The sequence below is a fragment of the Microtus ochrogaster genome, chromosome 6, assembly GCF_000317375.1.
Source record: "Microtus ochrogaster isolate Prairie Vole_2 chromosome 6, MicOch1.0, whole genome shotgun sequence".
Taxonomy (NCBI): Eukaryota; Metazoa; Chordata; class Mammalia; order Rodentia; family Cricetidae; genus Microtus; species Microtus ochrogaster.
The window spans coordinates 25,019,858-25,041,814 of record NC_022013.1 but is presented as its reverse complement, the minus strand read 5'-3'; the positions used below and the strand labels follow the sequence as shown (position 1 = coordinate 25,041,814).

General features: G+C 43.9%; 2 protein-coding genes, 1 non-coding gene and 1 pseudogene across 3 annotated transcripts in view; 1 reads left to right on the top strand and 3 right to left on the bottom strand.

Moving 5' to 3' along the window:
• Rabif (RAB interacting factor) overlaps window positions 1–2,530 on the bottom strand; it is a 16,423-nt gene extending 13,893 nt beyond the window's left edge. Inside the window, exon 1 of the mRNA XM_005348382.2 lies at window positions 2,340–2,530. Within this exon, the coding sequence (XP_005348439.1) occupies window positions 2,340–2,465 (126 nt within the window). The 5' untranslated portion in view covers window positions 2,466–2,530. The remainder of the gene's footprint in view (window positions 1–2,339) is intronic.
• Window positions 152–227, bottom strand: LOC113456219. Its single transcript, XR_003377076.1, has one exon. It is a non-coding gene; the product is annotated as a small nucleolar RNA SNORD19 (small nucleolar RNA).
• Window positions 2,531–5,024: 2,494 nt separating the features above from the next.
• The window catches only part of Klhl12 (kelch like family member 12), a 38,488-nt gene continuing 21,555 nt past the window's right edge, over window positions 5,025–21,957 (bottom strand). Inside the window, exons 6-12 of the mRNA XM_005348380.2 lie at window positions 19,997–20,111; window positions 14,878–14,984; window positions 13,527–13,722; window positions 11,441–11,599; window positions 11,045–11,143; window positions 9,310–9,496; window positions 5,025–8,862 (exon numbers count right to left, since the gene is read on the bottom strand). Of these exons, the coding sequence (XP_005348437.1) occupies window positions 8,736–8,862; window positions 9,310–9,496; window positions 11,045–11,143; window positions 11,441–11,599; window positions 13,527–13,722; window positions 14,878–14,984; window positions 19,997–20,111 (990 nt within the window). The 3' untranslated portion in view covers window positions 5,025–8,735. The remainder of the gene's footprint in view (window positions 8,863–9,309; window positions 9,497–11,044; window positions 11,144–11,440; window positions 11,600–13,526; window positions 13,723–14,877; window positions 14,985–19,996; window positions 20,112–21,957) is intronic.
• On the top strand, window positions 5,693–6,476 carry LOC113456200 (annotated as a pseudogene).

Below are 21,957 nucleotides of genomic sequence, written 5' to 3'. Positions count from 1 at the left end.
AGAAGGTCAGCCAGTGCTCCTAACCACCGAGCCATCTGTCCAGCCCCAGGTGGTCGGGCAGTGCTCCTAACCACTGAGCCATCTGTCCAGCCCCATATATCCAGGCCCAGAAGGGTATCTTTAGTTTTTTTTTTCTTTTGTTTTTTTTTTTTTTTATGTTGAGGTCAGACATGGATTTTACAGTCTGCAGCGAGAATCAGACTGCTCAGATATTGTCCTCAGACCTTCTGGAAGGATATCCTTAAGAGAGACGACCTCAGCCTTGCTAGACTGGCTTGAGGGGCTTCTCAACAATTCAAAGTTACGCTGAAGCTTTACGGGGTTTCAGGTGAAGAGTGCTACTCACGGTTTGTTCTCTATAAAGGTACAAATTCTGTTGGGAACCAAAATATGATATGTAACATATAATTTAATTTGCTCCTAAGTTTCCTTCCCATGAAACATCAATTTAAAACAGGAAACAAAAACTTTAAATATAAACTATAAAATTGCTTTAAGAAAATTCTTGACTTTTTCAATAAACAGTTGTAAGACTTTAAAGACAATCCTGAAGCCATTTTTGACTATTCTGAATCCTCTCAGCCTCTGTGCCATAGTGCTTCTCCTCCTCCCCTGGGAACCAAGGACCTAACAGCTACACTCGCACGGACTCAGTTCCTGAACAATTACCCATATACATATGTTTTGGTTCGGTCCCCTGGGAAACGGGGTCAAAATGACCTCTTACCTCATCTGATCTGGCAACAGCTCTCCAGTCAATTATTGGTAATAGCCCTTTCAAATAAGCCAATCAGAATAGTCAAAGAACAACCCCCCTTGCTTCTGTGGCCCCTTTAAAAGTAGACTGTACCAGCTATTCGAGGTCCCTCGGCTTCCCGAATGCTGGGGGACCCTGCCATGACAGAATTAATAAAATCCTCATGCTTTTGCATCGGCTGTGGTGTGTGAGATGGTCTCTGGAGGCGACTCCTTCTCGGTGTTTGGACGCTAGAGTCCAACACAGTTTTATTTAATTAACAGACAGGCTCTCATTATGTATCCCTGATGGCTCTGAACTCGCTGTCTAGCCCTGGATGCTAGGATTATAGGTATGCACCACCACACACCGTTCAGGACTCTTTAAATTTCTGTCAGTTTACAAAAGCAGGCAAGCTGCCATAAAAGGATAAAGAACTGACCTAAAAGCTAGTCTCGGCTGTGTCCCCTACAGAGGCACAATGCTCCGTTCTCACACAAACCCTTCCCTCTCATCATCCTGACTTTTTCAGAACAAGCAAGTGAGGTTCAACACCTCTTCCAGGGCTAGTAAGTGGCCAGGGTAGGATTCAAGCTCATGGTTCAGTCTGTCCCTCCACGAGGTCACTAACTTTATAAAACAAATGGAGAACTTTAATTCCTGTTCTTGGATTTGTTTGTTTGTGTTTGGTTTTTGAGACAGGGTTTTTCTGTAGCTTTGGTGCCAGTCCTGGAACTAGCTCTGTAGATCAGGTTGGCCTTGAACTCAGGCCGCCTCCCTATGCCTCCCAAATTCTGAGATTAAAGGCGTGCGCCATCACTGCCAGGCCGGAATTCTTATTAAAACAGGTACTACAGAAAATCATCAAAACACACAAAACAAGGAAGCCACTAACACTTCTTTCCTTCTTTAGGAAAAGGATTCTGCTTTTGGAGCAGACACTACAGTGCCACCTGAAATAACAGTGGCCCATCAGCTTCTCTCAGACCATTTATAACAAGGGTCTGAGGAAGAATACAGTTTGCACTGCACTGGGGAGGCAGAACCAGGCAGGTGGCTCTGTGTATGCACCCAGCCTGGTTCACACAGCAAGTTCCAGGTCAGCCAAGGTTATATTACTTGATTTTGGAGCTCCTCTGGGGAGCAGCAAACGAGAAAAGAAGTAGGGACTAAAAGATGAGTGAGGGCGACGCCGGGACCGGAATCTAATCATTCGCAGGTGCCCTGGGGCGACACCGAGTGGCGGCTGAAGATAAACCTGCGGGACTCAGCAGGTTGGCCAGAGCTCCAGGAATCTGGAGGTTGGGGTTCCTCCTTCCCTAAGCTCGCACAGGGTACCCGAGGCCTGGGGAAGGGTGGGCCGCCCGAGACAGGTGCACCCGCTGAGCTAGGGCCTTGCACGGAGAGAAAGGAGCAAGGCGGTCTGGCAACCGTGCCCTACCACCAAGTCAGCCGCACCCGAGGGGCGGGACCTGGCGAAGGTGGGCGGGGCTAAGGCGCGCAAAGAAGGGCGCGGTCTCCGGAAACCTGGGAGCCGGGACCAGTTTCGAGCCACCCGGTGGCTACGGACAGCGAATCTACTCAGGTCTATGTATTTACCTACCTGTCGGCGAGAGAAAAGAGCGGTCCCTGGCTGCAGCACCCTAGAGCCGCAACGCTGGCACAGCACCGCCTTCCGGTTCCGGCCCTCGGCTGACACTAGCTCGTTCTGCTGCTCAGCCGGTTCCATCGCCGCGCCGCCACAGCATGGGCCACAACGGCGCACGCGCGATTTGGGTCCGTTCACCCGGAACTACGCTGGCGCGGCTCTGTCGGGGCGGGGCGCCCGGTGCTCCTCGCTGTACCTCTGCGCAGGCGTCCGCACTCTATTGCGCAGGCGCCTTTATTTATTGCCTGCCTGAAGTGTCAGTTTGACTTTGTGACAAATCTTTTCTCTGTACCGGGCCTCCGCTAATATTGGCCTAGGCGTCACTATGGCCGCCTTACCATGTCCACTGCCTCGACAATCTGGGTCAGACCTCAGCTACTATACATTTGCTTCTAATGTAAGAAGCAGTGTAGATTGTTGAGTATATTTCGTGTTGGAAAAAGTTGCGTGGAAGTCTTAAGCCGGGTGTCTAACAGTGACCATTTATTAGGCACCAAAGCGATTTTTACAGTGCTTTTGAAAACGTAGTCACTGTTGTAGAGGGTTTGCACTCAGGCGCAGTGCAGGAAGAAGGCAAAGATAAATTTAGTTTGTGCGTTCCAAAGCCATGGCTCTTACTTTCTAACTAGTCTTTGTATGCCATTAATTCTAGTTTGCATGTTTCCCAAGACCAGAAGGACATCAGAATGAGAAACGATTAAACCACCTTATTAACATGCGCGATCTTTGCTCTCTTCATTAGTTCCACAATCCACGATGGGAATTGTGTGAGAATATAGTCTGAGAGGGTCGCAGACTCTAATCTCAGTACAATCTCAGGAACAAAGTACTGCCAATGAAGCATGGATTGGGAAATAGCTATGTCTAGGGAGTTAGGTCTTTAGCTCTGTGGGGTTTGTTTGCTTTAATATTTCTTTTTTTAAAATATTTATTATGTATACAACATTCTGCCTCGATGTATGCCCGCACGCCAGAGCAGGGCGCCAGATCTCAGTACAGATGGTTGTGAGCCACCATGTGGTTGCTGGGAATTGAACTCAGGACCTCTGGAAGAGCAGCCAGTACTCTTAACCTCTGAGCCATCTCTCCTGCCCTGTTTTAATATTTCTTGTGTTTTACCTGCATGTAGGTTAAGTGCACGGTGTGCATGCTGGTGCCAGTGAAAGCCAGAAGAGAGCACCAGATGTCTGGAACTGGAGTTAATCGTTGTAAGCCCCAAGTGGATGCTGGGAACCAGTCTACATACTCTTAACCACTGACACATCATCTCTCCAGCCCCGCTAGGTGGCATTTTGATCAAGAATTAGGGTTGTCAGGAAAGCAATCCTTCAGACTGGGATCAAATTTAAGAATGGAGCCGGGCAGTGGTGGCGCACGCCTTTAATCCCAGCACTCGGGAGGCAGAGGCAGGCGGATCTCTGTGAGTTCGAGACCAGCCTGGTCTACAAGAGCTAGTTCCAGGACAGGCTCCAAAGCCACAGAGAAACCCTGTCTCGAAAAACCAAAAAATAAATAAAAAATAAAAAAAATAAAAAAATAAATAAATAAAAAAATTTAAGAATGGGTGGCAAACCAGTGACTGGAACAAGACTGTAGTAGTAAGTGCAGAATGGTAGAATATGCCCCTCGGCACCATGGAGCCAGTGCGTGTTAAGGAATTTGAACTTTATATGGACAGGAAATGTGAATCTATGGAACTTGAGGACAGAAACAACTTCAATATTGGCCAATTATTGGCTGTATATTAAATACTGCAATGGTTACATCTGAATTTCAGAACAAAACCGATGACAAAACAGACTAGGGGGTAAGTGCTCATACGGATAAGGTGAGGGCTACCAGTCCTTTCTCCTCGTTTTCTTCTCCTACCTAGTACCTTCCCTCGCTCTCTCTCAAAGACAAATGAACATTTCACAGGCCACATGTGGTTCAATCAGCAGGCATAACCCATCTGCTCAGACAGGCTGAAGGGCTTTATCCTCTTGTTCTGCTTTCCTTTGGCTCTGGAACCAAGAGTCTGATTGTTTTAGCTGGCTATGGTGGAGTGCACCTTTAATCCCAGGACTGAGGATGGAGAGGCGAGTGGATTTCTTCCAGTTCAAGGTCAGCCTGGTCTATACCCAGGACAGCCAGAGTTCTATAGTGAGAGTGAGTTTTAAAAGAAAAAGAAAAAGAGAAAAAAGGGAAAAAAAAAGTCTTTTAGTTGTTTGGCAGGCCTTGTGCAAGGCTGATATATCTATATTCCTTTTGCTTATTTTTTGGTTATTTGAGACAGGGTTTCTCTGTCTACCACTGGCTGTTCTGGAACTCACTCTGTAGACCAGGGTGGCCTTGAATTCAGAGATCTGTATCCCTTTGTAGCCCAAGTGCTGGGGCTAAAAGTGTGCACCACCATGGCCCAGCTTTTATTTTTTTTCTTCTTCTTTGTTTTCTGGTAGATTCCAAGAGTGAAAGGGGCCAATAAATTGGGCAAATCCAGGCAAACATTTCACTGATGTTTCAAATGTACGAAAGCAGCAGCAGAGGTCACTGGCAAACATGAGATAAACAGGTTGGAAGACGAGACCAGGAGCTGTTCTTTATCCGGTCCTCCAACGTGTTTGTTGAAGGCAGAACCAGTCATAAATTCTCTTGAAGCTATTTCAGACAGTCCATTTTTAATATTTTCTTAAAAAAATACAAAGGAAATTAACTCTGTAGGTCAACACAATTAGGGGAAGGAGGGAAAAGTGGAATTCCAGAGCAAAGGGAAAATGTAGCCCAATTTAGGCTATCACCTTCCCAAACTTGCTATAGTAGTAATGTAAGAATTTCACCCTATGGCAGACACAGGGAGCCTCGAGCGGCAGCTCAGGTTCCGCTGCCCTTGATTAATTTTGTTCCAGGATGAACAGAACACACTCTGAAGACAGGTAAAGAGAACATAGCAGGAGAAGAACTGAATGTACCACACACAGAGAAGTGTGCCCTTAGAACAACAGGGCAATAATCAGGTACCCCCACCCCCTCCCCAAATAAATAGCATGGAAGGGCAGTAATGTAGTAGCACGTGAGTCACCAGAAGTTAGTCTTTCACCCATTCAAAAACAAACACTGCCACGGTGGCATGAGCCTGGTAGGGACTAAGACAATTGTAAAGTCACAGGTACTTCTGTTTACCACAGGTTGATTGAACGCTGCACATTTACACCCATCCCTTATTCTAACTTTTCTTCCACTGTTATCTCTTAGTCTCCAGTGCCAACATGGTACAATATTCTACATTAGAAAGACCATGGGGATTCAATCCGAGGCGCATGCATTAAGAGATGGCAGAGTCCAGGAAACACTTCCTAGGCCGGTGTCCCGGGACCTGCAGCTGCCCCGGACAGAGACCAGCCGGCCTTCAGAGATCAGCAAGTGATGACATCCAAGAAGGGAAGAAAGTTCTGAAACTCAGAACCAAAATGGCCGATGAAAATATTGACAACACAGTTGAAAAGAACTGCATTCCATTAAAATCTCATGAGGTCACCAGTCAGACATACACGACTTGAAGGATAATATTCAAGGCGTCCAAGCCCAGACTACGATATCAGATCAGGTGTATCACCTTAAAGACAATAAAAAGGTGCAAGCAACTGCAGAGAAGCCCAAATGGGATGCTAACATGCCTAAAAAACGAGTACTTGGCTACTGTCACGTCAGATGGTTCAGTCTAAGATTAATTTATTTAGAGAGCTCATGAATGTCAAAGGAGAGAGTCCTGCAACAACCAAAAAACTTCCCGCTACCGTGTCTAAAGCCTCAAAGGCTCGGTCTGTGCCTGGAAACGCCGTCAGTATAAGAGCCTCAAGTGTGACTGCTGCCGCCACGTTTGTAAACACTCAATCTGTGAGCACTATGTCGAGGAACACCCTTGTGCGACCACTGTTAGAAGCCTCCATAGTAATACCCAGGGCGCTGGGAAACGGCCCTGGCAGGACCCTTGCCAATGTTACAGTCAGAAAAGGGCCCCTTAAAAAAGACTCACTGCGATCAGAATGGGTTCTCCTTGTTGTTGATACCGTCCTCAGGACACAAAGAGAGATAAGGCACCATCAAGAAGCATAGCATCTGAAGGTGTAGCCAGGACTAATTTGTCTAATACCAGACTGATAGAAAAGTCGAAAGCTATTGACCAGCGCAGGCACTCAACAGCAGGAGCAGCTGTCCATAGAAAAATCACAGAAGAAAGAAAAGCTCGGATGACTGAGTGGAGAACTGGCAAAGGGAAAGGGCTAAAAGGCCTCCTAACTTAATAGCTAATCAGTCTGAGCCACAAGGACAAAACAAAAACCCAGTCGAGTCCTTTTGGACACCAGGGCAGAAGAAGATGAATAGGGATTATTTACTGAAAAAGTAAACAAAACAATTTCTCAATGCCTGAACTTGATTAATAAGAAGGGGTGGCCAAAAGAAGAAATTTTAGGCACAGTGAATGACCTGATTCATAATATTCCAGATACCAAAAAACTTGTTAAGTATTGGATATGTCTTGTACATATGGAGCCAATCACAAGTCCTATTGAGTCCTATGAGAAGGCCATTCTGGCAGGGGCTCGGCCTATTGAAGAGATGCGCCAAACAATCATAGATATTCTAACAATGAAGAGTCAAGAAAAAGTTAATTTGGGAGAAAATACTGAGGAGGCTCATGAAACCAAGGGACATAGCCAGGAAGTAAAAATTGAAGACACAAGTGTCACTCTAGAGCCAGGAGATCCAGGAGCGGAAAATGAGTGTCAGAGGAATGTTCAAGTTTGTGAAAACAGCCAAGACAAGAAACAAAGGATCCAACCAACCATTTTATAACCCCTGATTCAAAAACTGCAGCAGGCTGCTTAATTAGATATAATGTATCTTCTACACCATGCTTGCAAAGATTGAAGAAGATGCAACATGGTAAAAAGTTCACATTTAAAAAGAGCTACTAAAGTTTTTCACACCTGTGAGGCATTCAAGAGAAGACTTCTCAATTGCCTGACGTGTTAAAAGTCCAGGACCCTTCTGTATCCTCACTGGAACAGCTGTCTGAGTTGGGGGAGGATGCTTTCATTTGCTGTCCTAAGGCAGCTCTGTGCCCTCTGTTCTGAGACTGACCTAGCGGGACAGAAACAGTGCTCCTGAGCAAGGGGGGGCTGTATGATTCCTGTGGTGTTTTCTCATATGCAGCAGGTCTGAAGCTGTCCATATGCCTAATATGTTAGCTTCTTCACTTTACTAATTACTTACAGCAATGAAGCGTAATCAGAAAATGTAGTTTATATAAATTTATATTTTACATTGACTTTTTACTTATGTTTATAATAAATATCTGTATAATGTTCGAATGACATTTTATTTATTGATTGACTTAGTTAATGCTGGAACTGACTTTAGGACCCTACTATGGGGCTACAGTCTGCTGCAATATGCATTTATTTCAGCAACTACATTATGTGGATTCAGAGTGTGGTCCCAATAGAGCACTGCCCTAACATGTGCAAGCTGTGGATCCAGTCCTTAGCACTGCAGGAACAAATACTGTGACCACAGTAACCAGATTTAAACCTTGCCTCTGAAATACACTCCTAAATTTTTAAAATAATAATAAAAAAGAAAGACCATGGGGTCAAATAATATGTCCTCTCCAGCCTTCCAGTTTACACTTCAGTGATCTGGGTTCACTCACATTCCATTCAGCTCATGCCACTTAATCCAAATCGCGACACCAACCATGTCCCCGAAGCGAGAGTAGCATGACTCTCTCCTCTTGCCCTCTCAAATTTTAACAGTGATCTCTTGGTTTCCTCAGAAAGGAACTGTGGTGGCTGGAGCTACTTTTGTATTTTAGAAAAGATACGTTTGTTTCCGGTGGGGGGGAATTACTTTCATTTTTACCAAGTTTATGTAAGCTGATATCCTTCCAGTCACCTAGGATGGACACTGCCTACACTTAGCAGGCCATACTCACCTTAATTCTCTGCAATATATGAAGCACAGCATACATACATACATACATACATACATACATACATACATACATACATTCTCCCAAGCACACTGTAAGTTAGAAGCTGTAAAAAAGTGCTTCTTAGACCAGAGAGAGATGATCTGGTCCCTCACATCCACACATGCACTCTCTTCCCTTGAGTACCTGTCACCCACCCTTCTGAGCAGCATGACCCGTGTGAAGGAGAGTGCGTATCAAGTAAGTACAATCATCACAGCACTGGTGCCTGTAGTCAGCCTGTGCACACAGCGAGAAATAAACATTCTGGAAAGGATCCTTGATTCTCCCACAATCTGTTCCGTGGAGTAGTCATTAGCTCCAGCTGGTGCTCAAATAAGTTACTTTTCTCGGAGAACACACACGCCAGCATCACAACGCTGGGTTCCCATGGAGGCCACTACTTCCCAGCTGTCGATGATTGGGTCATAACACTCAATGCTACTCAGCAAAGAATTCCCATCATATCTAAGAGGGAGAAAAAGCAAAAGAAATGAGGTTGTCATTTCTTTACACACAAGTCCTACATTTAAAGTATCCCCTGGAGCTGGTCGGACAGCTTAGCAATGGGGCACTGGCCCACCACATGCAAGGTTCCGTCCCCAGGACCTGGGTGGGAGTGAAACAGTCCCAGCAGTTCTTTCCCCACCACACACATTACGCCTCTTTCCAAAATGGTGATTGCATCAAATGGATTCTTGCCTTGGATATATAATTCTATCACACTTTCAAAATCCTCACCCTGAGCCGGGCGGTGGTGGCGCACGCCTTTAATCCCAGCACTCGGGAGGCAGAGGCAGGCGGATCTCTGTGAGTTCGAGGCCAGCCTGGACTACAGAGCTAGTTCCAGGTCAGGCTCCAAAACCACAGAAAAACCCTGTCTCGAAAAACAAAAAACAAAAAAAAAATCCTCACCCTGCAATTGCATAAAGTCTTCCCCGAAGCACTGTGGCTCCTACATAGCATCGTGGAGTGGTCATACTCGTGACAGTTGTCCAGGAATCAGTGCGAATGTTGTAAGCTTCAACAGAAGAAAGGTGGGCTGTACCATCAAACCCCCCCACCACATAAATATGGTCATTCAGCAGGGCTACTCCAGCACCTGGAGAAAGAGAGGGGTGGCAAATGAATGGTACTAAGCCTATCATGTGAACCCAGTAAGAAAGCATGGTCACGAGCTGGGCGATGGTGGCACACGCCTTTAATCCCAGCACTCGGGAGGCACAGGCAGGCGGATCTCTGTGAGTTCGAGACCAGCCTGGTCTACAGAGCTAGTTCCAGGACAGGCTCCAAAGCCACAGAGAAACCCTGTCTCGAAAAACCAAAAGAAAGCATGGTCACTAGGCTCAATTGTGGAGAAGGCGAGGGACACAGATGTAAGTAAAACAGGCCTAGAAAAGTGCAATACAAAAATGTTATTCCATGCATTGATAAACCCCTTGGCTAGGACCTGAAATTATAACTGAGGGACTGGCATGGTTCTCTTCTTCGCGTTCATTAACTCAGTCCATCTCTCTTTAGTCGGAGGAAAGGGTGTTAGTAATTGTGGAAGCACCATGGCCATGGTGCTGCTGCGATTTCTGTCCAGATGCAGTTAACTGGAACAGCAGTGCTGCTGTTACACCACAGCCCACTCCACATCACGAGTTCTCAGCTGCTGCTGGAATGAACCTCTATGGTAGCATACTTGCCTAGTACATGCAAGGCCCTGTGTGCAATACTCAGAATTAAAAAAAAGAAAAAGATTTTATCCGTGGGTATTAGAGAGTTTATTTATCAGGCGTATGGCACGCATCTGCAATTCCAGTACCTAGGAGGCTGAAGCCAGTGTGACCTACAAACTACATACAGTGAGATCTTAGATAAAAAATAAAAAAAAAAAATCATGGTGTAACTGGAAGCCAGAGCAGGAGGACAACCTTGCAGCAAGCTGTGCACCAACCAAGACTACACAGTAAGACTCTCAAAACAAAGTCCAGGAAGGATGCCAGGTGGTGGTGGTGCACGCCTTTAATCCCAGCACTTGGGAGGCAGAGACAGGAGGATCTCTGTGAGTTCGAGATCAACCTGGTCTACAGAATGAGTTCCAGGACAGGCTCCAAAGCTACAGAGTAATCCTGTCTCGAAAAACCAAAAAGTCCAGGAAGAAGTAGTGAATGACACCTTTAAGCCCAGCACTCAGGGAGGCAGGTGGATCCCTTGAGTTCGAGGCCAGCCTAGTCTACAAAAGTGAGTTCCAGGACAGCCAGGGCTATACAGAGAAACCCTGTCTCAGGGAAAAAAAATAAAAAATAGTCCAAAGAGTTTTAAAAATCAAAGATACAAAACTCAACACAATGAAAGCATTGATTTAAACATGGATTTCACACACAAAGTTACGCAAGCTAGACAAGAATGCAAGAATAGAAAAAGGCACTAAAGAACAAGAAAGAAATTTCTGTCTTCAAATTTATAATCTAATTCAAAGTTTAAACTGTCTTTACCTAGCATTTATAGAAAGCAGAGGTGAGAGAGGCCAGACTGTGCCTGTTCACAGTGAATCTATGGCAAGCGAGAAGTACAGCTCCTCTGACCCCACAACCTGTAACTACACCAACACCCACACCTCGGGACTGTCAGCACCTCCATCCCATTGCATATTTGGTCTTACCAGAACGTTTGGTGGCCATGGGTGTAACATTAGTCCAGTGTCCTGTATGGGGATCATATTTCTCAACTGAATTTAATATATTCAAGCCATCATATCCTCCTGAAAGACAAAGCAAAGAATATTTCAGGAAGAAAGGCAGATGCTCAGGCTCATTTTTGTTGGTCTTTGGTGAGTAATTCAACTGACTCAGTTTTAGTTCTTCCGGAGTTCCAGCTCAAATATGCAACACCCTACATTTTGCTTACAAGAAAAATATAATCCTACTCATGGACAACGTATTGGGATAGACCAGAGCTCTTGCTGAAGCAAGTATATGCACTTAATTCTGGTAAAAGTGATGCCTTCCAGAGTCTGCTAAACATTGACCTCTCTGCATCCCACATCCCAGACTCATACCTAGACAGTAGATTATTCCGCTGGCCACCACTAGTCCTGCACCCTCTCGAGCTGTCTGCATATCTCCCAGCATGCTCCACTGATCAATGTTTGGGTCATACCGCTCCATACTTGTATGACGCCTGCTTCCATCAAAGCCTCCAGAGACGTAAATCATGTCTGCTCAGAATAAACAAATTAGACTATTAAGAATGAGAAATTAAAAATAAAAGAATACAAAATTACCCATTGTTAAGATGGAGGGTCGCACATGTGAATGTAATTACAGCGCCTGGGAGGTTCAGGCAGGAGTTCAGGAGTGTAATCCATTCTTCCCCTGCCCCCAACATAGGATTTTCTCATTGATTATTTGGGAATTTCATTTACCACTGAATATATGGGCAACACAAACTCTACTTGGTGTATTTTTTTTCTTAAAATTTTCTTAGGGAGGGCACAAGTATAGACCTGGGAGGAATGTGAGTTGAGTATGATCAGGGTGCATACTCTTTCTTTCCCTTAAAGAAAACTGAGTCCTTTCCCATCACTCTGATGGAAGTCATCAACTGTGAAGAGCTACATTTCACCATTTTATTAGAAATTTTTCAAAAATTTATTTATTCATTCATTTTCCAAGACAGGGTTTCTATGTGTAACCCTGGATGTTCTGGAACTCACTATGTAGACGAGGATGGTCTCAAACTCACAGAGACCCACCTGCCCCTGCCTCCCAACTGCTGGGTTAAAGATGTACACCACCACTGCCCAGCCAGATCTATTTTTATTTTATGTGTATTTATGGTTTTTTTGTTTTTTGTTTTTTTTTTTTTGGTTTTTCGAGACAGGGTTTCTCTGTGGTTTTTGGAGCCTGTCCTGGAACTAGCTCTTGTAGACCAGGCTGGTCTTGAACTCACAGAGATCCTACCTGCCTCTGCCTCCCAAGTGCTGGGATTAAAGGCGTGCGCCACCACCGCCCGGAGTGTATTTATGTTTTACCTGTATGTATGTTTGTGTGAGGGTGTCGGATCCTGCAGTTACAGAGATAGTTGTCAGCCGCCATGTGGGTGCTAGGAATTGAAACAGAGTCCTCTACAGGAGCAATGATCTTAACCACTGAGCCATCCCTTCAGCCCCATTATCCCAGATTTTAAGAACCCTCTTCAATGGCTTCCCGTTTAGACTGTTTCTTTTCTTTGGGGTGGGGGTGGGGGGTAAGGCCATTTTTGACTAGAGACTACGTTCAAGGCTAGCCTGAGCTATATGAGATCTTATCCCAAGCAAATAAATTTCTTAGTATTTCTTCAAGTTGATTTTTATTATTTCTTAAATTTCCCATTTTATGTATATGAATTGTACATGGAACTATATGACCCTACATAAGGACATTGTAAAAGTATATTTTTACATTATCGTAAAAGTATATTTGTACTTTGAGCATTTTCCCTTTATGTGGTAAGTTATTTAAGTCTCAGAAGCAAGAAAGACCGAACGAAGACTTTAAAGTCTGGCATGGAGGCTTATGCGTAAACCCAGGAGGCTTAGATAGAAAGACTACAGGTTCAAGACCAGGGTGGGCTACATAGTGGTATTTAATGAAACACATCTCAATTAAAAAATTATATATATAAACCAGTGTAAGCCAGGAGTCCAAGGTGTGGTGGTACAGAGTCCTGAAAACCCAGCACTAAGTAAGGCTGAGGCAGAGGTGGGTGGATTATGAGTTTAAGGTGAATCTGAGCTTTATTAAATAGTGAAATTGTTACAAGAGAAAAAAGAAAAACAAAAACAAAAATAACCAAAAAAGAATGGTGTATGATGACATATTTAAATACTGAAAAGCATTTGAAGACGGCACGAATGGAGTTTATGAAAATATAACCAGCGCTTTTACTATATAGCACACTGGAACTTGAACACTCAATTTTGTAGCCAGTGTTGAAATGCCAACAAAAGAGTAGTTTCAGTTAATAATGACATATCAAAAGGTAAGAATGAGCATTTGAATGTAGACATTTATCGGATGTCATGCTCCCACCAGACAGTAGAAGGGGTAAGAGCAATAGTGCAGTTAAAAGAAGACGGAAACACCATCTGCCACCAAGCCTACCTCCCAGTGTGGTAGCTCCAGCAAGGCCTCGTCGCACATTCATAGGGGCCACAGAATACCAGACTCCATCTTCATCTGCTGTGTAGTCTAGACATTCCACTGAGCTGAGGCGGGAACGGCCATCGTACCCACCAATTACATAGATCCGATCATGCAAGGACACTGAGGCCACATACCGTCTTTTCCGAGTGATGCTCTATGGGTTTGGGAGAGAAGAGAAACAACAGCATTACCGCTGGGCAAGTCCCAGTCCTGCCTTTTCTTTCAATACCCTGCCTCTTTCTATCTTCTTTGCCAATAGAAACCTCCTTGTGGCTAAGGGTCATCCCAAAGGGGCTACAAGGTGACTGCCCACAGAGTGAAATCCTTCAACCGCATTCCAATGTTTACAAAAGAGTTCATGGCACTGGGCCAAGAGATCGAATGTCCTTCACTAAGAAAAGTACTGACATACTGCTAATCCAAGAGCCAGGACTGAAATACCCTAAAGGGTAAGAGTGGCCAAAGATTTTCCATGTCTGCTCAGAGATGGTTCTTGTTGATGCAGTACTGAAATCTGAAGGGAGACACAAACTTAGGATTTCAGTTAGACAGAACAACCCTGAGTTCAGTCTAGCACAAGTTGCTCAGACTAAAAACTAAGCTGGGTGTGGTGGTGGTATACAGACCTGTAATGCCAGCCATTTATCAGCAAGAAGCAGGATTGCCACAAGTTCAAGGTCAGCCTGAGATACACACTGAGTACCAGGCCCAGCCAGAGATGTACAGCAAGACCCTATCTCAAAAAACCATCTAGATGTCGTGGCTCACAGTGCAGCGCTGGCTCTAAGGAGGGTGAGGGAGGAAGAAAGTCTACAAGTCTGAGGCCAGCCAGGGCTACACAGAGACTCTGTCTCAAAAAACAAAACAGAAAGATGGTTTGGTGAGTAAAGCAAATGTACTGCCAAGGCTGACGACCCAAGTTTGACCCCTGAAAGATCTCTGACTTCCACACACATGCTATAGCACAGGCATGCTCACACATGCCACATACATTAAAGAAGAGCTGGGCACTCAGGAGGCATAGGCAGGTGGATCTCTGTGAGTTCGAGGCCAGCCTAGTGTACACAGCGAGTTCCAGACAGGCTCCGACGCTACAGAGAAACTATGTCTCGAAAAACCAAAAAAAAAAAAAAAAAAAAAAAAAGAAAAGAAAATAAGAAAGAAACACAGGAAGAAATAGGAAAAATCTAAGAAACAACCACTCCCACCCAAAGAAAATTTTTCTACTCTCAAAGCTGACCATTTATGATCTAATGTCAGCAACCAATGACACTTAAACTCTGCCAAATACAGTTCCACCATGACTTACTGGCAAAAAGCTCCACTCCTGTGTCTTGGGGTCATATTTCTCTACCACATCAATGGGAGACTGCTGGCTTCCGAAGCCCCCAACCACCAGAAGCACCTCATTGGCTCCTAAGGACAAAGGCAGGAAAAGGCAGGTTACTTCATCTTGCCTAAGTAAATACTTACAGGGAAATATAAGCACAAAGGTTCAAATAGGTTAAGGACGTCTTTTTTGGTGGCACTAGGTATTGTACCTAGGGCTTCCATGTTCTATCACTAGGTAACCATTCCGATCCCACAATTTTTTATGTTAAGGTCTGAAGAGATGGCTTAGCAGTTAAGAGCACTAGCTTCTCTTCCAGAGATCCTGAGTTCAACCACATGGTGGCTCACAACCACCTGTAGTGAGAACTGGTGCTCCCTTCTGGCCTGCAGACATACATGCAGGCAGAACACTATATACATAATAAATAAATCTTTAAAAACATTTTGTTTTAAATGTTAAGACAGTCTCATTAAACTGTTCACTCTGTGCACAGCCAGGAGGGTCTCAGTTTCCCACATAGATAGCTGACAAACCTGTGTCACCAGGCCCAGGCAGGAAGCCTTAGTATTTGTAGAGCTGTGTGATAGGAAGCTATCTATTTTTATTTTGTGTATCGATGTATTTGAGGGTGAGGGTGTGTATGTGTTTGAGTGTGTGTGGGGGCATGTGAGTGCCATGGGTCCATACTGCTCTCTGACGCCTGGAGCTGTGCAGTCAGGCTGGGCAGGCTCCCCAGCCTGCTCGGGGCCTCCTCTGCTCCACTGCAGCACTTGACTCACGGATTCTCACGCTCCTGCCGCACTTTACCAGCCGAGCCATCTCCCCACCTCAGGAGGTACTTCTTTTTGTTTGCTTGTTTTTCAAGACAGGCTTCTCTGTAGCTTTGAGTCTGTCCTGGAATTCACTTTGTAGACCAGGCTGCCTACCTCTGCCTCCCGAGTGCTGGGATTAAAGGTGTGTGCCACCACCGCCTGGCAGAAAGGTACTTCTTTCTGAGGCTGTAACTCCAAAACTGTCCACAAGTGGCCCTCCATCCAACACACAAAATGTTAAAAAGAACAAAGGAAGAAAGCTCTTTTATTTTCTTACGGAAAGTAACATTCTGTACATCAAACTTTCCTTCTCCTACAGTCTTTTTTTTTTTTTGGTTTTTTGAGACAGGGTTTCTCTGTGGCTTTGGAGCCTGTCCTGGAACTAGCTCTCGTAGACCTGGCTGGTCTCGAACTCACAGAGATCTGCCTGCCTCTGCCTCCCGAGTGCTGGGATTAAAGGTGTGTGCCACCACCGCCTGGCAGAAAGGTACTTCTTTCTGAGGCTGTAACTCCAAAACTGTCCACAAGTGGCCCTCCATCCAACACACAAAATGTTAAAAAGAACAAAGGAAGAAAGCTCTTTTATTTTCTTACGGAAAGTAACATTCTGTACATCAAACTTTCCTTCTCCTACAGTCTTATTTCTGGCCATGGCTCTCTTCAAAGGGCAGTCTTAGCAGAGTTCTCCTGGGCATCTACTCTGTAAACTCATGAAAACCATTTGGTGCACTGGACAATCCAGGAACTTGTAAACATCGTGTCTGGCAGATGGTGATACTGCATACCTTTAATCTCAGATGGAGTACTCATACACAATATACATCACTTTATTATTATTATGAGCTACAGACTCCAGACAATATTTTTAAAACAACGAAGGTAACCACATATTTACTGGAATAATGCTGAGGTATGCAAATTAAACATGAATTGCTAACTATCCTGAATTCCACCTTTGGTAACCCTGCTGAAGGCTGAGTGTCGTGGGTCTTTGCTTCTACAAATGAGCTTCTTAAGTGCTGAGGATCAAACCCAAGGCCTGCCATTTGCAATAAGCACTCCATCATGAGCTATACGCCTAGCAATGTCCCGTTTTTAAAAACGACTGTTGTTTTATCCTTAGATGTGTAGTCAGCACAGCTTGGTGCTCAGTGGCACAGGCTTGTGGTCCAGCTACTTCGGAGGTGGAAGCAAGAGAAGTAAGAACTTTAGGTCTGACAAGGTTATAGAGAGAATTTCTATTTCAAAAAGAATAAAAAGAAGAAAAGAAAAAGCTGGGGCCAGGGAGCTGGCTCAGCAAGAAAAGGTATTTACCACCAAGCTTGAGAACCTCAAGTGCGAGCCCCAGGACCCATATGGAGGAAAGAGAAGTGACTTTTGCAAGCTGTCCTCTGATCACCACACACACCAAGGTAATAAATAATAATAGATATTATTATTTAGATGTCGTTTCTTTAAACGATAAAAGTCCCAGCTATGCATACATGACTCAGTGTTTTACATAGTTCCATAACACCCCACTGTATGGTCATATTATAATTCATTCATTCTTCTACTGATGGAACTTGGTTTGTATTATCTTTTTTTTAATCAATAATTTATCATAAACATACTCATCCTTACATAATAGATACACTGGTAATTATCTCCCTCCCCCCATTCCAACAAGAATTCTTAGAATAAAGGCAATATATGGCTGGTATAATTTTTCCCTTGGTTTAGTAATATGAATATATGTAATACTTTATAAATTTATTTATTTATTTATTTATTTATTTATTTATTTATTTATTTATTTATTTTTTTCGAGACAGGGTTTCTCTGTAGGTTTTGAGCCTGTTCTGGAACTGACTTTGTAGACCAGGCTGGCCTCAAGCTCACTAAGATCTGCCTGCCTCTGCCTCCCAAGTGCTGGAATTAAAGGCATGTGCCACCACCATCCTGCTATGTAGTACTATTTTTATGATTAGAAAAGCTAGCATATATTATGATTAGAAAAAGAAAATGGGTGTGGTGACTCATGCCTGTAATCCTGGGACGTAGAAGCTGAGTCAGGACTGCTTGAGTTCAGGGTCAGCAGGTCGACAGTGAGCTCTAGGCCAGACAGGACTAAAAGTAGTATGAGAGCCCATCTAAAACAACGGAACAAAACGAATCCTCCAAACCAAAAGAGAAACAGAAGTTAGACCAATGTTTTCCTATAACTTATTGTTACTTTTATTTATCCCTTAATATATATTTTTGTATATAGTTTATGATATATAGAACACATTTTGTCATCCTGCAGGAATTAGTACCTTTCTTAACCATTTTTGGTAGTTTTTTTTGTTCAATGCTCTTCTTAATCTCTGAACCATCTCTCCAGCCAAGTATTTTTTTTTAATTTATGTATTTTTAATGATTTATTTATTTTTATTTTATGTGCACTGGTGTTTGTTTATCTCCATGTTTGTGTGAGGGTGTCATACCTTGTAACTGGAGTAAACATGAGCAGTGAACCCAGGCCTTCTGGAAAAGCAGCCAGTACTCTTAAACCAGAGTCATCTCTCCAACCCCATGTGTTTTTATTTATGTATGTGCGTGTGTTCCTGCATAAGTTTATGTGTAGTAAAAGTGTGCAGATACCTGTGGAGACCAGAAGAGGGTCTCAGATCCCCTGAACTGGAGTTATCAGTGGTAGTGAGCCACCTCATGTGGGTCTTTTGAAAGAGCAGTAAGTGCTCTTAACCCTAAGCAATGTCTCAAGCCCCAGTTCTTTTTCTCCCTCACTCCTCTCTTTAAATATGCATCTTTAGAGGCTGAAGAGATGGCTCAGAAGTTAAGAGCACTGTGCTCTTCCAGAGGTCCTTAGTTCAATTCCCAGCACCCACATGGTGGCTCACAACAGTCTGTCTGTAACTCTAGTTCCAAGGGATCTGATGTCATCTTCTGGCCTCTGTGGGCACTGGACACATATGGTACACATAAATGCATATAGGAAAACACTCACTCTCACACACATACACACACACACACACACACACGTATATAAATATCCTTAAAAATAAAGTAAAACTAACCCTCATTTTAGAGGTTAAAGCAGAGAAGCAAGTAAGTTTTGTTTTGTTGTCTTGAGACAGGGTCTACTACATAGCCCTGGATGCCCTGGAACTCACTGTGTAGACCAGGCTGGTCTTGAACTCAAGAGATCAACCTGACTCAGCCTCCTTAGTGGTGGGATTAATGGTGTGTGCTAACATACCCAGTTAAGATCAGATAAACTGCTATCACCAATTAGTCACTGGTAGAACTTAGATCTGGACCTATGTCTGTTTGTAAAATTATAGCTAGCATAGGTACCACTTCTTTTATTTTATTTTATTTTTTTATTTTTTAAATTTATTTATTTATTGAGGATTTCTGCCTCCTCCCCGCCACCGCCTCCCATTTCCCTCCCCCTCCCCCAATCAAGTCCCTCTCCCTCATCAGCCCGAAGAGCAATCAGGGCTCCCTGACCTGTGGGAAGTCCAAGGACCGCCCACCTCCATCCAGGTTTAGTAAGTTGAGCATCCAAACTGCCCAGGTCCCCCCAAAGCCAGCACGTGCAGTAGGTAGGTACCACTTCTGTGACAATAACTGTCCTAGCCTTTACCTACATTTCTTCATTTAATCACTAACTTTGTTAGAACTACATTGCTTCCCAGTTCACAGATAAGGCAACTGAAGCACAGACAGGTTAAACTTCCTTCTAAGGTAAATGGTAAACTGGAAATCTGTACCACAAATCTGGCCTCAGAAGTCAGGATTTTACATATTGTATGTGATTGCTAAAAGCCCTGTATTTAGTGATTTTTTTTGTTTGTTTGAGACAATCTCTCATGCTGACTTTTAGCTTTCTATGTAGCCAAGGATGACCTTAATCTTCTGCCTCCTTCTACTTCCTAATTATAGGCATTGACTACCACACCCAGTTTATATTGTGCTGGGGAATGAACCCAGGGCTAGGAAAGCACCCTACCAATTGAGCTACAGCCCCAGCTCTGAGCTCTTTGTTTAAATTCTGAAACAAAAATTTATTGCTACATAATATATAATTTATAAAATTTATAAAATGTTTTCCCTCTACCTAGTTTACTCTCCAATAGTTATGTGACATAAAGATACTCTCAGATTATAGGAAATAAAAGTTTACAATGGCAGTGATTTGTCTATGAAGAATAAAAGCAGGTCTGAAATAAGTCCACTGTCTGTATTATAGCTAGGGCTGAAAACTGCCCCTCACTCTGCCAGGAATACCAGCTTACCTAGACGGGCTCTTGTCCTGGGTCCTTGCATCTGACTCCGGAGTTCAGGCCTCAGGTGAAATTTCTTTGCTTCATCAACTAGATCCCTGCACTGTAAACTACAGCGGATGAAAGGCTAAAATACAGAAGACATTTCTAATATTAAGAACAAAATGACATGAAGAAGCAATTACTTATGTCAACACGGTAAATAATGGTCAGTAAGATTTTTTTTTTTTTTTTTGATTTTCGAGACAGGGTTTCTCTGTAGCTTTGGAGCCTGTCCTGGAACTAGCTCTTGTAGACCAGGCTGGCCTCCAACTCACAGAGATTCTCCTGCCTCTGCCTCTGCCTCCCAAGTGCTGGGATTAAAGGCGTGCGCCACCACTGCCTGGCGGTCAGTAAGAATTTTAAGGGAAGCTGAGCATGTTGGCCTCACACCCTGGCAGGCTGAGACAAAGCCAATTTAGGGCTACATACTGAGTTCTAGGCCAGCCTGATTTAGAGTGAGACACTGTCTCCAAAAGACAAGATGCATGCTTTCTTTTGGAAAAATAATATCTTCTCTGAAATAATTTCCCCAAAGCCCTCTCCCCTTCCCTACCTTCTTCTCCTCCCTTTCTTTCCCTCTTTTCATCCTTTCATTCTGACAGGGTCCCTGTAGGCCAGGTTGCCCCTGCCTTCACCTCCTGAGTGCTGAGATTACAGGCATGAATTCATCATTAGCCCAGTTACGACATCTATTCCCAACAGTGCTCTATATGGGTCGAAGATGGCTTACTTTGGTAAATTCCTTGCCATGTAAGCACAATGATGAGTTCTATCACCAGAACCCACATAAAAACCCAGACATGGTACCCTGAATGTGTTATCCCAACACCAGCAGAGAGACAGGTAAATCCCTGGGCTTGTTGCCAGCCTAATCAGAAACTCTAGGTCAACCAATAAGAGACCATATCTCAAAAATCAAGGCAGATGGTCTGAGGAATGCCACCCACAATTGACCTCTGTGTACGTGCGTATGTGCATACACATACACCCACATAGAAAACAGAACTCTGTTTTAGCATCCGCTTCCACACATTCTCTGTTAGCTCTCTGGTTCAGAAGATTGGCCCATATAAACTGTGTCAGTCTCCATACTGGGACGAGTCCCACTGAAGGTCCAGACTCCTCTCAAAACACTGGTTCCACCTGCTTTTTCCCCTCAGGTTCTGAAAACCACTTCTCCACCCAGGCTATTCAGACTGAGAGCTGTTTCTCCAAACTTATACCTTTGTAAACAGCTCCTTTATATCAGTATGCCTTCCTTAGACTGTACCATGTGGAGAACACCATCTGTTTCCTTTTAGGATCTCCAACTCATATAAGCTCTTGTTTATTAGCTTGATTCCAAGATATTTTCAGTAATGCATTGGAAAAATAAATAACAGCAAATATTGTTGTACAAGACGTGACTCTAACAGCTTTTATATATGAGTACTGGCAGCAACAATGTATAAGGGGGGTAATTTAAGTTCTGTTTCACAGGAAAAAAATATGAGGTCATCACCCTCAAGGCCACAATATAAAGACCTAGATAGAAGGGTGTGACTGGTTTAGGAAACACAATGGGTGATATCTATGACGTGTTTCCAGGAAGGTTAATGTGGGTCACACTACCTCACAGGCTGGGGTCCCACACCTAATGAAAGGAGAAGTCAGCTGAGTACCAGCACCCCTTTCTCCGCCTCCTGACTGTGGAGGCGAGGGACCCACTGCTCCGTGTTTCTTCTGCCATGCCTTCTTCAGGAGAGCTCTTTTCACTGTGACCCGGTGTACACCCTTCTCCCTGAGCTTTCTCGGGGATTTTGTCACAGAGAGAAGAAAACTAGCAAAGAGATGTTTTAAGAAAGAAATCACAAATAGCAGAAAAATGAATTTGAGATATGATGCTAACTGGCCTGATTTTTCTTTTTCCTCCTCCTCCTCTTCTTCTTCGT